The sequence below is a fragment of the Sorex araneus genome, chromosome 9 (assembly GCF_027595985.1).
Source record: "Sorex araneus isolate mSorAra2 chromosome 9, mSorAra2.pri, whole genome shotgun sequence".
Taxonomy (NCBI): Eukaryota; Metazoa; Chordata; class Mammalia; order Eulipotyphla; family Soricidae; genus Sorex; species Sorex araneus.
The window spans coordinates 30,716,917-30,733,889 of record NC_073310.1 but is presented as its reverse complement, the minus strand read 5'-3'; the positions used below and the strand labels follow the sequence as shown (position 1 = coordinate 30,733,889).

At 36.9% G+C, this 16,973-nt stretch overlaps 1 protein-coding gene across 4 annotated transcripts in view; it reads right to left on the bottom strand.

Moving 5' to 3' along the window:
* PCNX2 (pecanex 2) overlaps window positions 1-16,973 on the bottom strand; it is a 352,025-nt gene that overhangs the window by 308,676 nt on the left and 26,376 nt on the right. For 2 of the 4 annotated variants that reach the window (XM_055147380.1, XM_055147381.1), the window contains exons 2-4: window positions 13,020-13,225; window positions 11,662-11,767; window positions 7,213-7,249 (exon numbers count right to left, since the gene is read on the bottom strand). In XM_055147380.1, the coding sequence (XP_055003355.1) occupies window positions 7,213-7,249; window positions 11,662-11,767; window positions 13,020-13,225 (349 nt within the window). The remainder of the gene's footprint in view (window positions 1-7,212; window positions 7,250-11,661; window positions 11,768-13,019; window positions 13,226-16,973) is intronic. The other 2 variants (XM_055147382.1, XM_055147383.1) reach the window with 2 other exon arrangements.

Here is a 16,973-nt window from a genome sequence, read left to right as displayed (position 1 = left end):
TTGACTAAGGCTGTGAGACTGACCTCAGGGAGACTAGCATGGGGAAAGTAGGAGACAGGAATGAGGGGCAGTGTGAGACTGGAATGGGTGCTCATTGAGATTGGCATAGGCGCACAGGGAGAATGGAATAAATGGCGGGACGGAGATTGGAATAAACTGCAACTGATCATCAACCAGCTTGGCAACCCTGTTCCCTCCTTCACCTATCTGTTGACTGCAGCTGCAGGCCAGGGTGGGGAAGCAGCTCATGGCCACTGAATTCATGTGGAAAGCTCCCACAAACACTTTTTGAATACACATCCAGTACTTCTTATACTATATTGAATAGAAGTGGGGAGAGTGACATCTTTGCCTTGTACCTGATCTTAGAAGGAATTCTTTCCGTCTTCTACCATTAAGTATGATACTGACTATAGGCTTATTATAGATGGCCAATATTATCTTGAGGAAGGTTCCTTCCACCTCTATTTTGTTGAGGGTTTTTTATCATGAATGGATGGTACATATTGTTGAAGGCTTTTTCTGCATCAATCGATATGATCATGTGGTTTTTTTTCTTCCTTTTATTAATGTGGTATATTATGTCAATTGATTTGCATATATTGATCACCTTTGCATCCCTGGGATTAATCTCACTTGATCAGAGTGTATGATTTTCGTGATAAGTTGTTAGATTCTATTAGCTAAGATTTTGTTAAGGATTTTTGCATCAATATTTATCAGGGAGACTGGTCGAAATTTTCTTTTCTGGAAGTGTCTCTGTCTGCTTTAGGTATTAGTTTGATGTTTGCTTCATAGAAGGTGTTAAGAAAACTTTCCATGTCTTCAATATTTTGGAAAAGCTTAAGGAGTATGGGTAGTAAATCTTGAAGTTTTGATAGAACTCACTAGTAAACCCATCTGGACAGGGAATTTTGTTCTTGGGGGAGATTCTTAATTACTGTTTCAATTTCCTTAATTTTCAATTGGCCTGTTTACACTTTCTATTTACTCCTCATTCAGCTTTGGAGATTACATGACTCTAAGAATCTATCCATTTCTTCTAAGTCCTCCAGCTTACAATCATAAAGTTGTTCATGGTAATCTCTCATTATATTTTGAATTTCTGAAAGATCTATTTCTCCTCTTTTATTTCTCCTCTTTTATCTTTGACCTGATTTATTTGAACATTTTCTCCTTTCTTTCTTGTGAGTCTAGCTAAAGGTTTAATCTATCTTGTTAATTTTTTTGACTAACCAGCTCCTGGTTTCATTGACTCTTTGAATTGCTTTCTTGGTTTCTATGTTGTTAATTTCTGCTCCAGTTTTTATTATTTTCCTCCTTCTACTCTATTTACTAAATCTGTTGTTTCTTCTTCATATTTTGAGGTGTGTGTTCAGGTTTTTGATTTGGGCTTTTTATTCTTTCTTATTGTAGGCCTGCTTCACTATGAATTTTCCCACTTAGTATGGTTTTTGCTGTATGGTGATTCAATTTTTTAAAGACAATAAAATGACAAATAAGGATATCTTCACAATAATAAAATATTACAAGAAGGATAAAAAACAAGGACCATTTTCTGGCATATAAGATGAGAAGAAAAGGTTGATTTTTTTTTCATTAAAAAAGATTTGTGGATGGGGCTGGAGTGATAGCACAGCAGGTAGGGCGTTTGCCTTGCATGCGGCCAACCCAGGTTCGATTCCCAGCATCCCATATGATCCCCTGAGGAGTAATTCCTGAGTGCAGAGCCAGGAGTAACCCCTGTGCATTGCCAGGTGTGACCCAAAAAAAGCAAAAAAAAAAAAAAGATTTGTGGAAGATGTGAACTGAAAGTAGACTATAGACCGAACATGAAGGTCACTCAATAACTCTATTGCAAACTACAACACCCAAAATGAAAGAGAACAAATGAGAATGCCCTGCCACAGAGGCAGGGTAGGGTGGTGGGGGATGTGGTGGGGGTGGCGAGAGGGGTACTGGGATCATTGGTGGAGGTGAATGGGCACTGGTGGAGGGATGAGTAAAGGATCACTGTATGAGTGAAATGCAAACACAAAAGTTCATAAGTTTGTAACTGTACATCACAGTGATTCTCTAATAAAAAATTTTTTTAATATTTTTTATAATTAAAATAATAAAAATATTTGAGGGGCAAGTATGTGGCCCTGAGTTTAATCCTAAACTAAGCTTAAACCAAAATTATCCTCTTGGTATAGAACTGATGATCTCTGAAGCACACCTAAGCCCAAGCAGCACTAGAGTCAGCAGCAAAACTCCTACTCACTGCAAACATCCCACTTCCATTTTTTTGGTAAAAATAGAAGATGGATCTGATGCAAAAAATAGAAAACAGATCTGTTGCAAAACCCAATGAATGATGTGCACTTGTTTTCAATATCTGAGGAATAGACAGAATGTCTGTGAAGCCAGAACATAGGATGAAGGGAACAGGAGGAAAAAAGGAAAACACTGGGCAGATGAGGCATTATAAGCCAAATTAAGTAATTTGAATCTTAGGCTAAGAAAAATGCGAGCTCAACAAAAATGTTTAAATGGTGGAGGGAGGACATGTGATATAAATGAGACTTTTTAATGATAATGCCTACTGCATGAGGGCTTGAAATATAACTTATTATATATATGTATATATATAATGGTCTAGTTTAATATAACTAAAGCAGAACAGAGATGAATAATTGCAGTTAAATAAATGTGTCTTGGACCAAGGTTGTAGTGGCAGACATAAAAAAGGCATTTTAAAGTTTTGTTTTGGAATGTGTTTATCAAGATGTGTTAAGGGATTATAGCTTAGATTATGGACAGAGAGAATAATGGGAAAAAGAACTATTTGATTTAGGAACTTTGGCCATGGGATTTGGTAGTGGGACCATTCACTGATGAGAAAAAACAAGATGGAGTACAGGTTTAGAGAAGCCAATTTAGAGACCTCTTATGTGAATAATGAATTTGGAATGACCTGTTGCTATCTTATGGAACCCTAAATATAAATAATAATAGTAAATATTTTCTACTGGTAAAATTACGAAGAAGAGGACCAGAGAAATTTTACAGTGGGTAGGGTGCTTGCCCTGACCATTGCTAACCTAGGTTTGATCCCAGGACTACATATGGTCCCTAAAGCCCCTCCAGGAGTGAACTCTGAGTAAACTTTGAGTACCACTGGGTATGACCCCAAAACTGAAAAAAACTAACCAAACAACCAACAACAACAAAAACTATTAAAAAGTTGTCCTATAGTGACTCTAATAAGAAGATATTGCTTAACAATAAAATCTAACCAAGAGTCATCTGATTTTCATTGTGACTCTTAAACTGTAAAAATATACTAAATTTGTAAAACACACACAAACACACACAGACCTACATATATACTCAAGAAAGAAACTACTACAAAAAGCACATGATCATTTCAAAAGATGTAGAAAAATATAAGAAAAAATTTAATACCCTTTCATGATTAAAAAAACATTATGAGACTAAAAAGGTATTACCTCTTCATCCTCAAATCATTAGTGGTTGGGAAGTGTGATATATCTATAAACCACTGAGTCAACAATACTGTAATAATGAGACTCAAACAAAGTATAATCACCAAATTTAAATATGTACCTGTCAAGGGGGCAGGCCGGGAGAAGGAAGAAACCTAGGGAAATCGGTGAAGGAAAGTTCACCGTGGTAATGGTATTGGGGTTAGAATATTGTATACCTGAAACTGTTGAAACAAATTTTTTAATCATGGTACCCTGGTTTTATTCAAAAGAGTACTTCCTTTTCCTGATATGAGCTACTTATGAAATATCCAAAGCTAACATCATACTTAATAATGTAAAATTAAATACTTCCCTCATAACTTCTAATCAATATAGTACTTATAATCATAGCCAGGGCAATTAGTATAGAAAAGAAATAAAAGGCAACAAGATAGGAAATGGAAAATAGAAAGCTCTCTACTAATAGATGACATCATATTATATGTAGGGAAACCAATCAAAGGAACCATTTAAAGACTATTAAAACCACTAAAACATTTAAGGAGTTTTACATTATAAAACCAGTACAGAAAATAAATTTTATAAACTAACAATGAACCCTCTAAAGTAAAATTAATACTACAATTCCAGTTATAATAGCATGCAAAATAACAAAACATTTGGAAATAAATTTAACATAGGCTGTGCAACACTTGCATAAACAATATCAAAATAAATCAAAGAACATCAAAATAAATGAATAGTCATCCCATGCCCAAAGACTAGAAAATTTAAAATCATTAAGATACCCATTCTCCAAATTTGCTTATAGATACAAAATAGTGTTTTTCAATACCCAAATTGGGTTTTTAATTTTTTTTGCAGAGACAGATAGTTAATATGGAAATGTAAGGAACCAAAATAAAGTAGGAGATTCACTATTTCCAATTTTATACCTATTATGCAGTTATGATTATAAATGTTACTTAACAATTATAAAGACACCATGACAGTGGTATAAGGATAGATATATCAACCAAAAAATAATTGAAAGTCTGTACATATGACAAGTGCATTCAAAAAGGGGGCCAGAACAAATCAATGTGTAAAAAAAAACTAGCCTTTTCAACAAATGATGTCAGGAAACTGATAAACATTTGTGAAATGATTAAAATTATTTTATGTACTTCACATGATACATAAAATTTAACTCAAAAGGATCACAAAGCTAGATACTAGAGCTAAAACCATAAAAACAAACTTGGAATAAAATACAGATTTTTATATGTGTTTCCCAAAGCTAAAGCTACAAGAGAAACAACAAAGTGGACTTTATAAGAATTTAAAACTTTGATGCATGAAATAACCAAGGTTATTTATAGCAAGGTATATTTATTGCTCAGTGGGTAGAGGGCTGGTTTTGCATGTGTGAGGCCCGTGTTCAATTCCTGGTACTACATAGTCCCGTGAGCTCCAACAGAAGCAACTCCAGGCACTGACCCGGGATTAGCCCCTGAGCACCACTGAGTATGACCTCAAAACTAAATATAAGCAACCCAAGTGTTTATCAAATGTGGAAGTGGTTAAGTAAATTATAATATATTCATTTCATGAAATATTAATAAAACAAACTGAACATATGCTGCAATATATATGAATCGTTAAAACACCATGCTAAGGGAAATAAGAAACTTACAAAAGACAATATATTATCTGACATGACCAAAATAGATAAATCTGTAGAGACGGATCTTTATAGAGGTAAAAAATGGGAAACTTAATGGAAACCCAAGTAGCACTGCCCCAAGTATCACCAGGAGTGAGCCCAGGGCTCCCTTGGGAGACCTTTTCAAATCAATTATAAACAAATGAAGAATGTCATTGTAGCTTTTTACCAAAAAAATAGTATTGGCTACTTGGATGGTCTATAATGAGATTAGTTTAAAAACATATACAGATTGCTTTAGTTTAGTTTTGCTTTAAAAATATCTGAACTTGGGCACAGGAGAGTAGAACAGTGAGTAGAACACTTCCTTTCCTAGCGATCAACTCGGATTGGATCCCGACCACCCGATATGGTTTCCTGAGCCCTGCCAGGACAGGGATTACTGAGCACCATGGTTTGACCACCCCAACCCCCTCAAAAAAAACCCTGAATTTGGAGAGTTGAAAACAATAGCTCAAAGGACTAAGTTCATGTTCTGCAAGCAGACCTCGGTTTGATCCCCAACACCGTCTGGTCCCTTTAATAACAAGGAGTGACCACCAAGCAGAGAACTAAAAGGACCCCCATACTGTCAAGTGTGGCCCACCTTCCCAACAAAACAAAACAAAATTTTAAGGAAACCTGTATTTCCTATAGCGTCAGGTACATGTCTATAGGCCAGCTGTATACTCTTCTTGATATAATAATGATGTGTTGAAAGATTGTGTGTGAGCAAAATATGTGAAGACTGACTAATGAACATTTTATTTTGGTTGTTGAAATATAGAAAAGAGTAATTTTTAAAATATGACGGAACTTAAATGAGTGATCAAAAAGAAACTTCATTTCCCAATCATTAACGATTTTGCAACTATATCCCATGGTGACCCAATAAAAATAAATTAATTTAAAATATTTTTTATTGAATCACAGTGGGAAACACAGTTACAAAGTTGTTCATCATTGGGTTTCAGTCATATAATGTTCCAACAGCTGTTCCTTCACTAGTGAACGTTTCCCATCACCAATGTCCACAGTTCCCATTTTCCCTCCTGCCTGACCCCACTTCCTTGCGCATGCCTGGGGCAGGCACCTTCTATCTCTCTTTCTCTCTCTCTCTCTCTCTCTCTCTCTGTCTCTCTCTCCATGTCTCTCTCTGTCTCTCTCTCTCTGTGTCTCTCTCTCCATGTCTCTCTCTGTCTCTCCCTTCCTCCCTCTCTCTCTCTCCTTTTGGGCACTATAGTTTGCAAAATAGATACTGAAAGGTTATTATGTACATCCATTTTCCTACTTTCAACACTAAGTTTTTGTCCAGAGTGATCATTTTTAACTTAAAAATAAATTAATTTAAAAAATACTTCAATGTTGGGCTTTCAAGGCTATTTTGTTAATTTTAGCTATTTTCCCAGATAGTTATAATTCACATTATCTTCATATTTTATTCATGTTATTTTAAAATTTTAATTAGAGCATAAATGTCTTCTTGTATTACAACTAGAAAAAAATTGAATTGCAGAGAAAATAAGGGATTAATTTGGATCACTCAAAAGTCCTAACATTTCTGAAAGCAATCAAAAGACAACAAAATGTAATCTCAATTTAAAACTAAAACTAAAACTAAAATAAACATTGGGGGTATTCAAAGACGGTTCTCCAAACCAAAGTTTATAAATTGAAATAAATGCAGATATAAATGATACTATATAATTTCTTGTGTTTTAAGCACTATAATAAAAACTGGCAAGTTATCATATGTCAGTGATAAATTTATCCTATTTTATATCCACTATTATGAGTCATATAAGATATAAAGCACAGACTGAAGAAAGGATAATAAAATATGATCAACAAAATTTTATAGTTAAATACAGAGATGAAATTCAAATTCTGATAAGAATATAAATCTAAGAATTAAAGGAATGAAGTTAAAGTATAACTGGAGTAAATGAATAGGCTTTCTGTCTTACAAAAACCATTCTCATTTCACTGAGAATAATTTGATGAGACAACATGAAATGATAACAAGCAGTCTACCTTTGAGATCTTCCACTGTTTCTTGTGCTGGCAGCTCCTAAATAAATAAAAGAACAAAAATCAATATATGATTCATTTCATTGTTGATTTCCAGCAGTCAGCAGACTGAGCTAATGGCATGTGGCAAAGTGTTGGATTATAGTACCAAGGATTTTAGGTTTCACTTTGGGTTGTTACTCCTCTAGCAGGCAGCTTAACTTAATTGCATTATACCAACCACAGTGCTCCTGAGGCACACCCAATTCTGTCTAGGCACTCCCCATCCTGTGTTTATCTTTAACCTCTGCTGTGTGTTCTTTTTCCACTGTCTATTAGTCACAAATATCTCCAAATCAGACATGGTAATTTATAAAGTCAAACCTTTCTAAGTCTCTGGATTTTGTATATGTAAATGAAATATTGCTTTCTCCATTACTTTACTCATGATCCATTTAAACAATTATATTAAATTTACTTTTGAATAATATTTCTAGTCATTCTGTGTGAGAACAGTAAGAGATATAGACCTCCCTCTCTTTTATGTACCCTGTATTAAACTTAAAGGGTTTCTTTGGACTCATAGTAAAGGGTGGCTTTTCCTAGGGTCATCTTGCTATATATCCAGACTATAGTTCTCAGGCTAAATCAGTTTTTTCTAACCCTAACAGAGTCTTTATTGAGTTACTTTTTTGGGGGATCATGACAAAGTTTGTTCCATGACAGTGTTCTTAACTTATTATTAAGTCATTATATATCATATATAGTCATATATATGATATCACTGTCATCCCATTGTTCATTGATTTGCTCAATCAGGCACCAGTAACATCTCCATTGTGAGACTTGTTACTGTTTTTTGGCATATTGAATATGCCACGGGTAGTTACCAGGCTCTGCCATGCAGGCGAGATACTCTCAGTAGCTTGCCAGGTTCTCCTAGAGGGATGGAGGATTCGACAAACGCCCTACCCGCTGTGCTATCGCTCCACATAAACACTTTTTATGGTACTTAGGCTGCCCCATGTCAAAGCCATGCTAGCTTCGGCTTGCCCCAGGTTCATTCAAGTTCCTCGGAGGGACCCACCTTTGGGTTGTAAGGAACTAAGATCAATCTTAGGGTACCTCGGCTTAAGTTAAGTAAATACAACAGATGCCAGGAGTAAATATTATTAGGAGTCAATTAACTCCCAAATTATAAAAAGCATAGCATTAATTGTCTTCCTGTGTCTATACAAAAAGAACTTTGCTATAAGCATTGCTATACGCTCATTTATTGGCCCTGATCCAGAAACTCACAAATAAATCTTGGAAGAGATCAACAAGCTGCAGAGATGCCTCCAGGCCTGGAGTCAGGGTGAATCACATATACAGGGCACCCTGGAGAGGAGCGGGTGCACCCACCACGCACACAAACAGAACCCACGCAGCCAACAACTTCTAGAACCCAATCACCGCCATGCTCAGGCCGATCTCCACAGACTCAGGATAAGCCTCATGCACATGTAAATTTGTTGAAAATCTCAGATATGCAAATTTTGTGACTGAAATCTCCAGGTTATCATGGAGTTGGGGGTGGGAAACCTCTCCCCCATCTCCCTGTTCTTCTAGGAACCTGGCAGTCACACCCATGAACCGCCTCTGCCTCCATATAAACTAATTAATGGTCATGATTCAGAGACTCACAAATAAATCTCAGAAGAAATAGACAAGCTGCAGAGATGCCTCCTGACCCCATAGTAACCATCCAGTTAAAAAATTTAACTACAGGAGCGGAAGCAATAGCACAGCGGGTAGGGTGTTTGCCTTGCACACGGCCGACCCAGGTTCGATTCCCAGCATCCCACATGGTCCCCTGAGCACCGCCAGGAGTAATTCCTGAGTGCAGAGCCAGGAGCCCTGTGCATTGCCGGGTGTTACCCAAAAAGAAAAAAAATTTAACTCCATCTGCATCACCCTATTTAAAATTTTAAAATTCCCTGGAGCACATATCTACATTTGTGGCCTTGTGACATACCATACTCTACACCACTGATGTACCAGGAGTAGCACCTCACATTGGATGGGATGTAAAGTAGAAAGTGACCAATCTCGATTAAAAAATATTAACACACAAGGCTCAACCTATAACATGTTAGTAATCTCTTATACAAAGGCTTAATGGTTCCAGGGTGAGATACAACAATCTTCATACACTTTCTTCTAAGGAAACTTTTTTGATCATTTTTAGCAAAATTATTTACAATAAGCAATACAAAATGAATTATGTAGGGAATGCTATGGGGGCAGACTTGGGTGGTGCTTGGGAAAATTTGAAATAATGGTGGTGAGAAGGTGTAAAAGTGGTAGAATTGGTGTTGGAGTACTGAGTGTAATAAATTATTGTGAACAACTTTATAAACATAAAACAAAATTTTTAAAAGGATATTGCTCTAAAATAAAAATATTCAAAAGACATAAAGGAAAGAGAAAAGCAACATTGATTCACTTACATATACAAAGTCCAGAGCCACAGGAAGATTTGACTTTATAAGTTACCATGTCTGGTTTGGAGATATTTGTGACTAACAGATAGGGGAGGGAAAACATAAAGGAGAGGTTAAAGATAAACACAGAAGATTGGGAGTGCCTAGATGGAATTGGGTGTGCCTCAGGAGCACTGTGGTAGGTGTAATTCAATTAAGCTAAGCTTCCTGCTGGAGGAGAAAGGGCAACCCAATGTGAAACCTAAAATCCTTGAAACTATAATCAAACAGGGAAGAAACAATTTTGGCTTCTGATCAAATAGGTAGCTATATATATATATATATATGTATATATATGTAGATATGTATACGTAGATATATATAGATATGTGTATGTATATACAAGCATATGTATATTATTATTGTAGACATCTAATCAAGCCTCTGTATTATGTATTCTTCTGCGGAATGGAGCATAAAACCACTCCATAATCATGTCTCGGGACCTCGAGCCAGGCAGTTTCATTCAGGGCACCCCGGAGAGGGGTAGGTGAGGCCCCTTCCTACACCAAGGGACCCAGTCCCAGCAGCTAAAAACCTCAAGAACTCAACCACTGCCATGCTCACAGCTGCTCTCCACACACTCGAACTAACCTCACCCATGAGTGAACCTATTCCTGGGCCTCATGGCGAGATATGTCATACTTTACACCACTCATACTCCAAGAGTAGATCATCAAATTTGATGGAGTTTAAAGTAGAAGGCAACCAATCTCAGAGGGAAACATATTTTTACAGAAACACACACAAACACACACACACACACACACACACATATGGGCTGCAGCGATAGCACAGCGGGTAGGACATTTGCCTTGCACGTGGCCAACCTGGGTTTGATTCCTCCATTCCTCTCAAAGAGCCCGGCAAGCTATCGAGAGTATCCCACCCACACAGCAGAGCCTGGCAAGCTACCCGTGGCATATTCAGTATGCCCAAACCAGTAACAACAAGTCTCATAATGGAGACATTACTGGTGCCCACTTGAGCATATCAATGAATAATGGGACGAGAGAGTACTACAGTGCTACATATATATATATATATATATATGTACACACACATATGTATAAACACACATGTTTCAACCTTTAACAACACATTAGTAATCTCTTATGGAAGGGCTTAATGGCCCCTGGGTGAAATACAACAATTTTCACTTTTCTCTAAGGAAACTTCAAAAAAAGTTTTCAGAGCATTTTCAGAGGTTTATTCAGAACAAACAATACAAAACAATTTTGGTTCAGTTTTGGGGCAGGGGGTGGGGTTGGGGATGGAAACAAATGAAATATGGTGGTGGGAAGGTGTAATGCTGGTGAGATTAGTGTTCAAATATTAAATGTCATCAAATATTGTAAACCACTTTTTAAAAATATAAACATTGTCATTATCACTGTCATCCCATTGCTCATTGATTTGCTCAAACACGCACCAGTAACGCGTGCATTGTGACACTTGTTGTTACTGTTTTTGGCATATTGAATATGCCACGGGTAGCTTGCCAGGCTCTGCCGTGCGGGCAAGATACTCTCGGTAGCTTGCAAGGCTCTCCGAGAGGAACAGAGGAATCAAACCCGCATGCAAGGCAAAAGCCCTACCCAGTGTGCTATCGCTCCAGCCCAAAACACAATAAAACTAAAAAATAATAATAAATAAATAAATAAGTCAAGAGAAGTGCTACAGGAAAGAAATAAATAAATCTGTTCCTCTGGCTGAAGTGGCAGGGTAAAGGAAACAGCAAGAGAAGTTTGAGGTGTGCTTCTAACATAAGACTGGGCATTTATCTTATTATCCTAAAACACTCCTTGGGTCATTTCCAAACTGGTCCACAAAGACCAGCATTTATAGTTAGAGTAGGCTCCAATCAGTTTCATCACATGCTCACATTCTAGTTATCACTGACACTACTATACAAAGAGGAAAGTAGAAACAAAAATCAACCACTAACCAGCAGCCCAGAAGAGTGTTGAGAGTTAACGCTTTGTCCTCTAGAGCTGCAGTGAAGAGGTGTAGAGAGGTTTCGATTGGCCTCTTCTTGTTTGCCACTGTTAATCCTCCCATTATTAATCCAACAAGAGAAACAAAGAGAAATATGACTCACCAAGTATAATTTCAAAAATAATTTTTATTCAAATTCCATTTTGTCATGTTATTTGTACATAAATTGCTTCTGACAGAGTAGCAATCATTACTTTAAATTAAACACTCATTTCATCAGAAAAGTCAAAATAGTTATAAGTACTTAATAGCACTGTCATCCCATTGTGCATCTATTTGCTCAAGCAGGCACCAGTAATGTCTCCATTGTGAGACTTGTTACTGTTTTTGGCATATGGGATATGCCACGGGGAACTTGCTAGGCTCTGCCATGTAGGTGGAATACTCTCGGTAGCTTGCCAGGCTCTCGGAGAGGGACGGAGGAATCGAACTCGCGTTGGCGGCGTGCAAGGCAAATGCCCAAATGCCCCTACCCGCTGTGCTACCGCTCCCACCCATAAGTACTTAATAGTTATTCAATTTTTTTAGTTTCTGTGCAATGTAGTGCTTTTATATTAGCAAACACATAATGCTCTTCTTGAAATTACCCTGGCTTGTTCTTAGTATTTAAATAACAAGGAAAATATTGAAATAGGGGCCAGAAAGATAGCCCAACAGGTAAGGTGCTAGCATTGCATGCAAGCAACCTAAGTTCAAACCCCGGCATCCCCTATGGTCGCTCTGACAACTATCAGGACTAATGCCTGAGTGCAGATCCAGGAGTAACCTGGGCACCACAGGGTGTGGCCCATAATATTTTCAATGCTAAATGAAAATGCAGACGAGTTCCACAACAGCATTCACTAATCTTTCTGCACCTATGAATCTACGTGGGTTCATGGACAGTGGCTGAATACCTGTGTTCTATAGCAAATTTATAAGGTCATGTTAATAGTTAAACCACCTTAATCATCAATATCAATTTTATGCTAAAGTAAATGTTTAGATTTGCAGAACAGGGACTGGAGCGATAGTACAGCAGGTAGAGTGTTTGCTTTGCACGCGGCTGACCTGGGTTCGATTCCTGGCATTCCATATGGTCCCCTGAACACCTCTCAGGAGTGCAGAGCCAGGAGTAACCCCTGTGCATTGCCAGGTGTGACACAAAAAGAAAAAAAAATAAAGACAATATATATACATGTCTATATGTATACATGTGTATGTTTTAAATATAGGCATATTTTCATAATCAACCAATAAATAAGGAAAGGTTTTCATCAAAACTAAAACTTTTACATTATTAACAGACTAATTAATTAGAAATGTTACCTTGCGTTTTTGTGATTAACCGTATGTTCACTTCTGGCTTCTTTGTCTTTGATTGGTTTTTCTTTCTTCAAGGAGGGTTTTTGCTGGATTACTTCTCCTTTGTCAAACATAAGGTGTAGGCGGTAACTGATTAGTTTGATTATTGTGAAGAATATAGTCACTGAACTGCAGTAAAAAAATACAGTGATGGCATTTGGAGGAAAAGCCTAAGGAAGAAAAATAATGAAAAATCCATCTTTTAATAGAATAATATTTTTTTTAAAAAAATTAAAGTATTTTGCTTTGGGTGGGGGGTTGGAGAGAGAGAACATCTAGTGGTGCCCAAGCATTGACTTCTGACTCTGCATTCAGGGATCCAAGATTGAACCTGGATCAACTGGATAAAAGGCAAGTGCCTAGCCTTTTACTATCACTCCAGCCCCACGAAGCTGAAATCATTATGTAACACAAATCAAGCATAGAACAAGGTTTTTAAGTTTTACCAGTTTTATAGCATTTCCTAGTTGAGATACTTAAGGAGAAAGAACTGCTACATTTTTTGTCTGTTTTTTAAAATGTATATATAAAAAAGCCTACTCAGGGACACATACAAATATATATATGTATATATATATATATTTTATTGCTAATTATACTATTTTCCCTTTTAAATATAAGTGTGGTGTGTGGTGTTATAACTAAATATTTGTATATATCTTTGATCAAATTCTTATGTTGAATCACAGAAGTGGAGTTGCTGTACCAGTTTATACTCCTATCAAAATCGTTTTCTCTACAAATCTTATCAAGATCAAATGGTATAATAATTTAATATATGCATCTATTTGAAAAGGCCTCTCATTTGTCTTATTTTATATTAATGTCTAGTGAGAGTAAACATTTTCCAAGTTTTATATTGATTATTATTATAAATTACTAGTTTGTATCATGTCAAATTTTACATTCAGATATTAATGACGACAAATTAAAGATATCAACTATTTTTTCAAAGTTTTATGTTAAGCACCTTGGTTTACAGGACCATTTAGAGTAGGGTTTCAGGAATAAAACATTTCAGCACCCCACATTCCACAGAATGTCTGCTTCTCTCCACCACTGTCCCATCATTTCACCTCAATCCACCCCCCACCATGGTCCATTTCCTTCTGAAGGCTAGTTCTACCTTTCTGTTGCCTTTTGGGCATTTGTTATCTCCCTACTATATGTTTTTATAACGCACACATGAGAGAGATTATTCTGTGTCTGTCCCTTTCTTTCTGACTAATTTCAGTCATCAAGATATTCTCCAGGACCATCCACATAGCAGCAAATTTCATGTTTTCATGAAGTGAGAAACAAACCGCTGATTTATTAAACCATTCAGGCTTGGATTTTTGCTTGCCATACCATCTAGCATTGCATAACCCACTTGATATTAAGTTTTATATCCATGGGTAAGTTTTAGTTCAAAGTACATTATAGACTACTTTAGAAGTCTATGATGGTTTTTCCTAAACCACTTGGAAAAACATGTTAATGAAGAATAACGATGGGGCCAGAGCAATAGTACAAAACCAACCGGGCCTTACACATGACCAACCCAGATTTAATCCTGGCACCACATATGGTCCACTAACCCTGACAGAACTTATCCTGAGTCCAGAAGCAGGAATAAGCGAAGTGAAAGAGAAAGATTTCTTTTTCAGTTTATCTTCATAGATGAGCTCAGGTGATCATAAATGGTTTGGGGTTCGAATCTGGGTTAGTTGCGTGCAAAATAAACTCTTTATAAATAAACTAAAAGAGCTTAATTTATCTGCATGTCATATTTTCATCATTGGCTTGGAAATGCTAAAATTAAAGAGAAGTTAGAATTTGAAGTTGACAGGAGGATTGGCACAGATTGTGCAAGCCAGGTGATAACAGGCTTTTGTCTCATCCTCTATGGAGGACCACTTGATAGAATCATTTCTTGCAACGTTTATATACCTTACAAGGACACAGTGAGAAACAGACATTTTACTGAAATTTTTTTTTGGTAATAAAGTTGGTTTTGCATAAGCTTTACTGCTTCCCAAATTCCCTGATCTCATATTTTTTTTACAAACCTCTCCCTTTTGTAGATCCACCAAATAGCATATTGCATAATCCAAAGAGCCCTGTTCTATACCATGTAGCTCTACTCAAGATACTCCAGTTAAACATTCCAAACTAGATCACTGAAAATAACCCCCAGATCACATCATTTTGTTTAGGTGCCCCCAAGATCTCTAGCTTATAGTTTTTTTCTCTCTTAAAAAATGTGTATGCAGGGAAACATGGTTATAAAGAGGAAGTTTCAAATTTGTTCTTAATTTTTATCAGACTCTGTCCCTCCATATGTCAAACTCCCTTTTTCAAATAGAAGCTTCCTTGTTCTAAATGAACTTATAATCATCTGTCCCAGGACCTTATCATTTTAGAAGTTATCAGTATACTTACAAAATGAGGCAATGTTATACAAAATTATATCCTAGCCAAGAAAAACTGCATTATTCTCTTTCACTCCCCCACCCAGTCCAAGACTGCTGCTGCTAAGAGAATGCCTTATATCCCAGCATGTGATAGAGAAGGGAACACCAAGTAGACGATGTCGGGAGGACCCATTCAGGTGGTAAGATGCGAACTAAAAGTAGACTATAGACCTAACAAGATGGCCACTCGATTCCACTATTGCAAACTACAACACCCAAAAGGAGAGAGAACAAAAGGGAATGCCCTGCCATAGAGGCAGGGTGGGGTGGTGGGGGATGGGGTGGGGGTGGTGAGAGGGATACTGGGCTCATTGGTGGAGGTGAATGGGCAGTGGTGGAGGGATGGGCAAACAAACATTGTATGAGTGAAATGCAAACACAAAAGTTCATAAGTTTGTGGCTGTACATCACAGTGATTCTCTAATTAAACCTTAAAATAAAAGAATGCCTTATCTACCACAGTGGTTATTAACTGCCAGTCTGCAACCAGGGAGGAGCTGCTGGCCTGGAAATCACTGCATCCATCAGAATAACTAGTAGGCTGATAACTAATTTTAGGACAAATTTCATGAAATTGCACGAAAAATAACATGTTTTATCTCCTGAACAAGCACAGTCATTCTTATTTCTTACAAAACTGGATTTCTCCCTGTTTCTCTGATCCTCTGTGCTTCCAGTCCTGGAGTTTCGGTCACTACTCTCTTTTGGTTTTGAATTGTGGCAAAAATGTGAATGACATCAAATTTACATAATAATCATTCCAAGGATACATTTCTGGGTATTCACACTGCTTGAAAACATTTTCACCATCTATCATCAGAAATTTGCTTCTCTGTTTTTTGGGGGCACACCGAGCTGTGTGTGGGCTTACTCCAGGCTCTGTGCTCAAAGGGTTATTAATGGTTTTAGGTTCAAATCTGGGTTAGTTGCTTGGAAGGCAAGTGCCCTGGTCCACTGTACTATCTCTCTGGTCCCCTGCCCCAATTTTTTAATTTCTCAAGTTATACAATATTGATTAAATAATATTTCTTCATTCCTTCTTCTGTCTACCTCTGGAAAGCATTATTCTACTGTCTGTCTTCATGAATTTGATGCTTTTAACTAGCCCATTTAAGTAAAATCATACAGCATGATAAAAATTTCCTCAGAGACAGGACGTTTCAATTTCACGGAACAGATCTTCAAGGTTCATATGAACTCTATTCTTCAATTACTGTGAATTGCTACTATGATCATGATGTGAAAATATCCCTTCCTCAAGTTTTCAACCCCTTTTAAAATATATTTTTGGATATTTATATCCAAAAGCGCTATTTCTAGATCATGTATAATTTTATGCTTCTTTTTTGACAAATGGCATAGCGTCTCAGGACCATTTTACATCACTGATTTTTTGCTGCTTGTTAATCTTCTTTTGGTTTGTCTTATTTTGTAGGGGTGAGGTGAGGTATTGACATTTAAA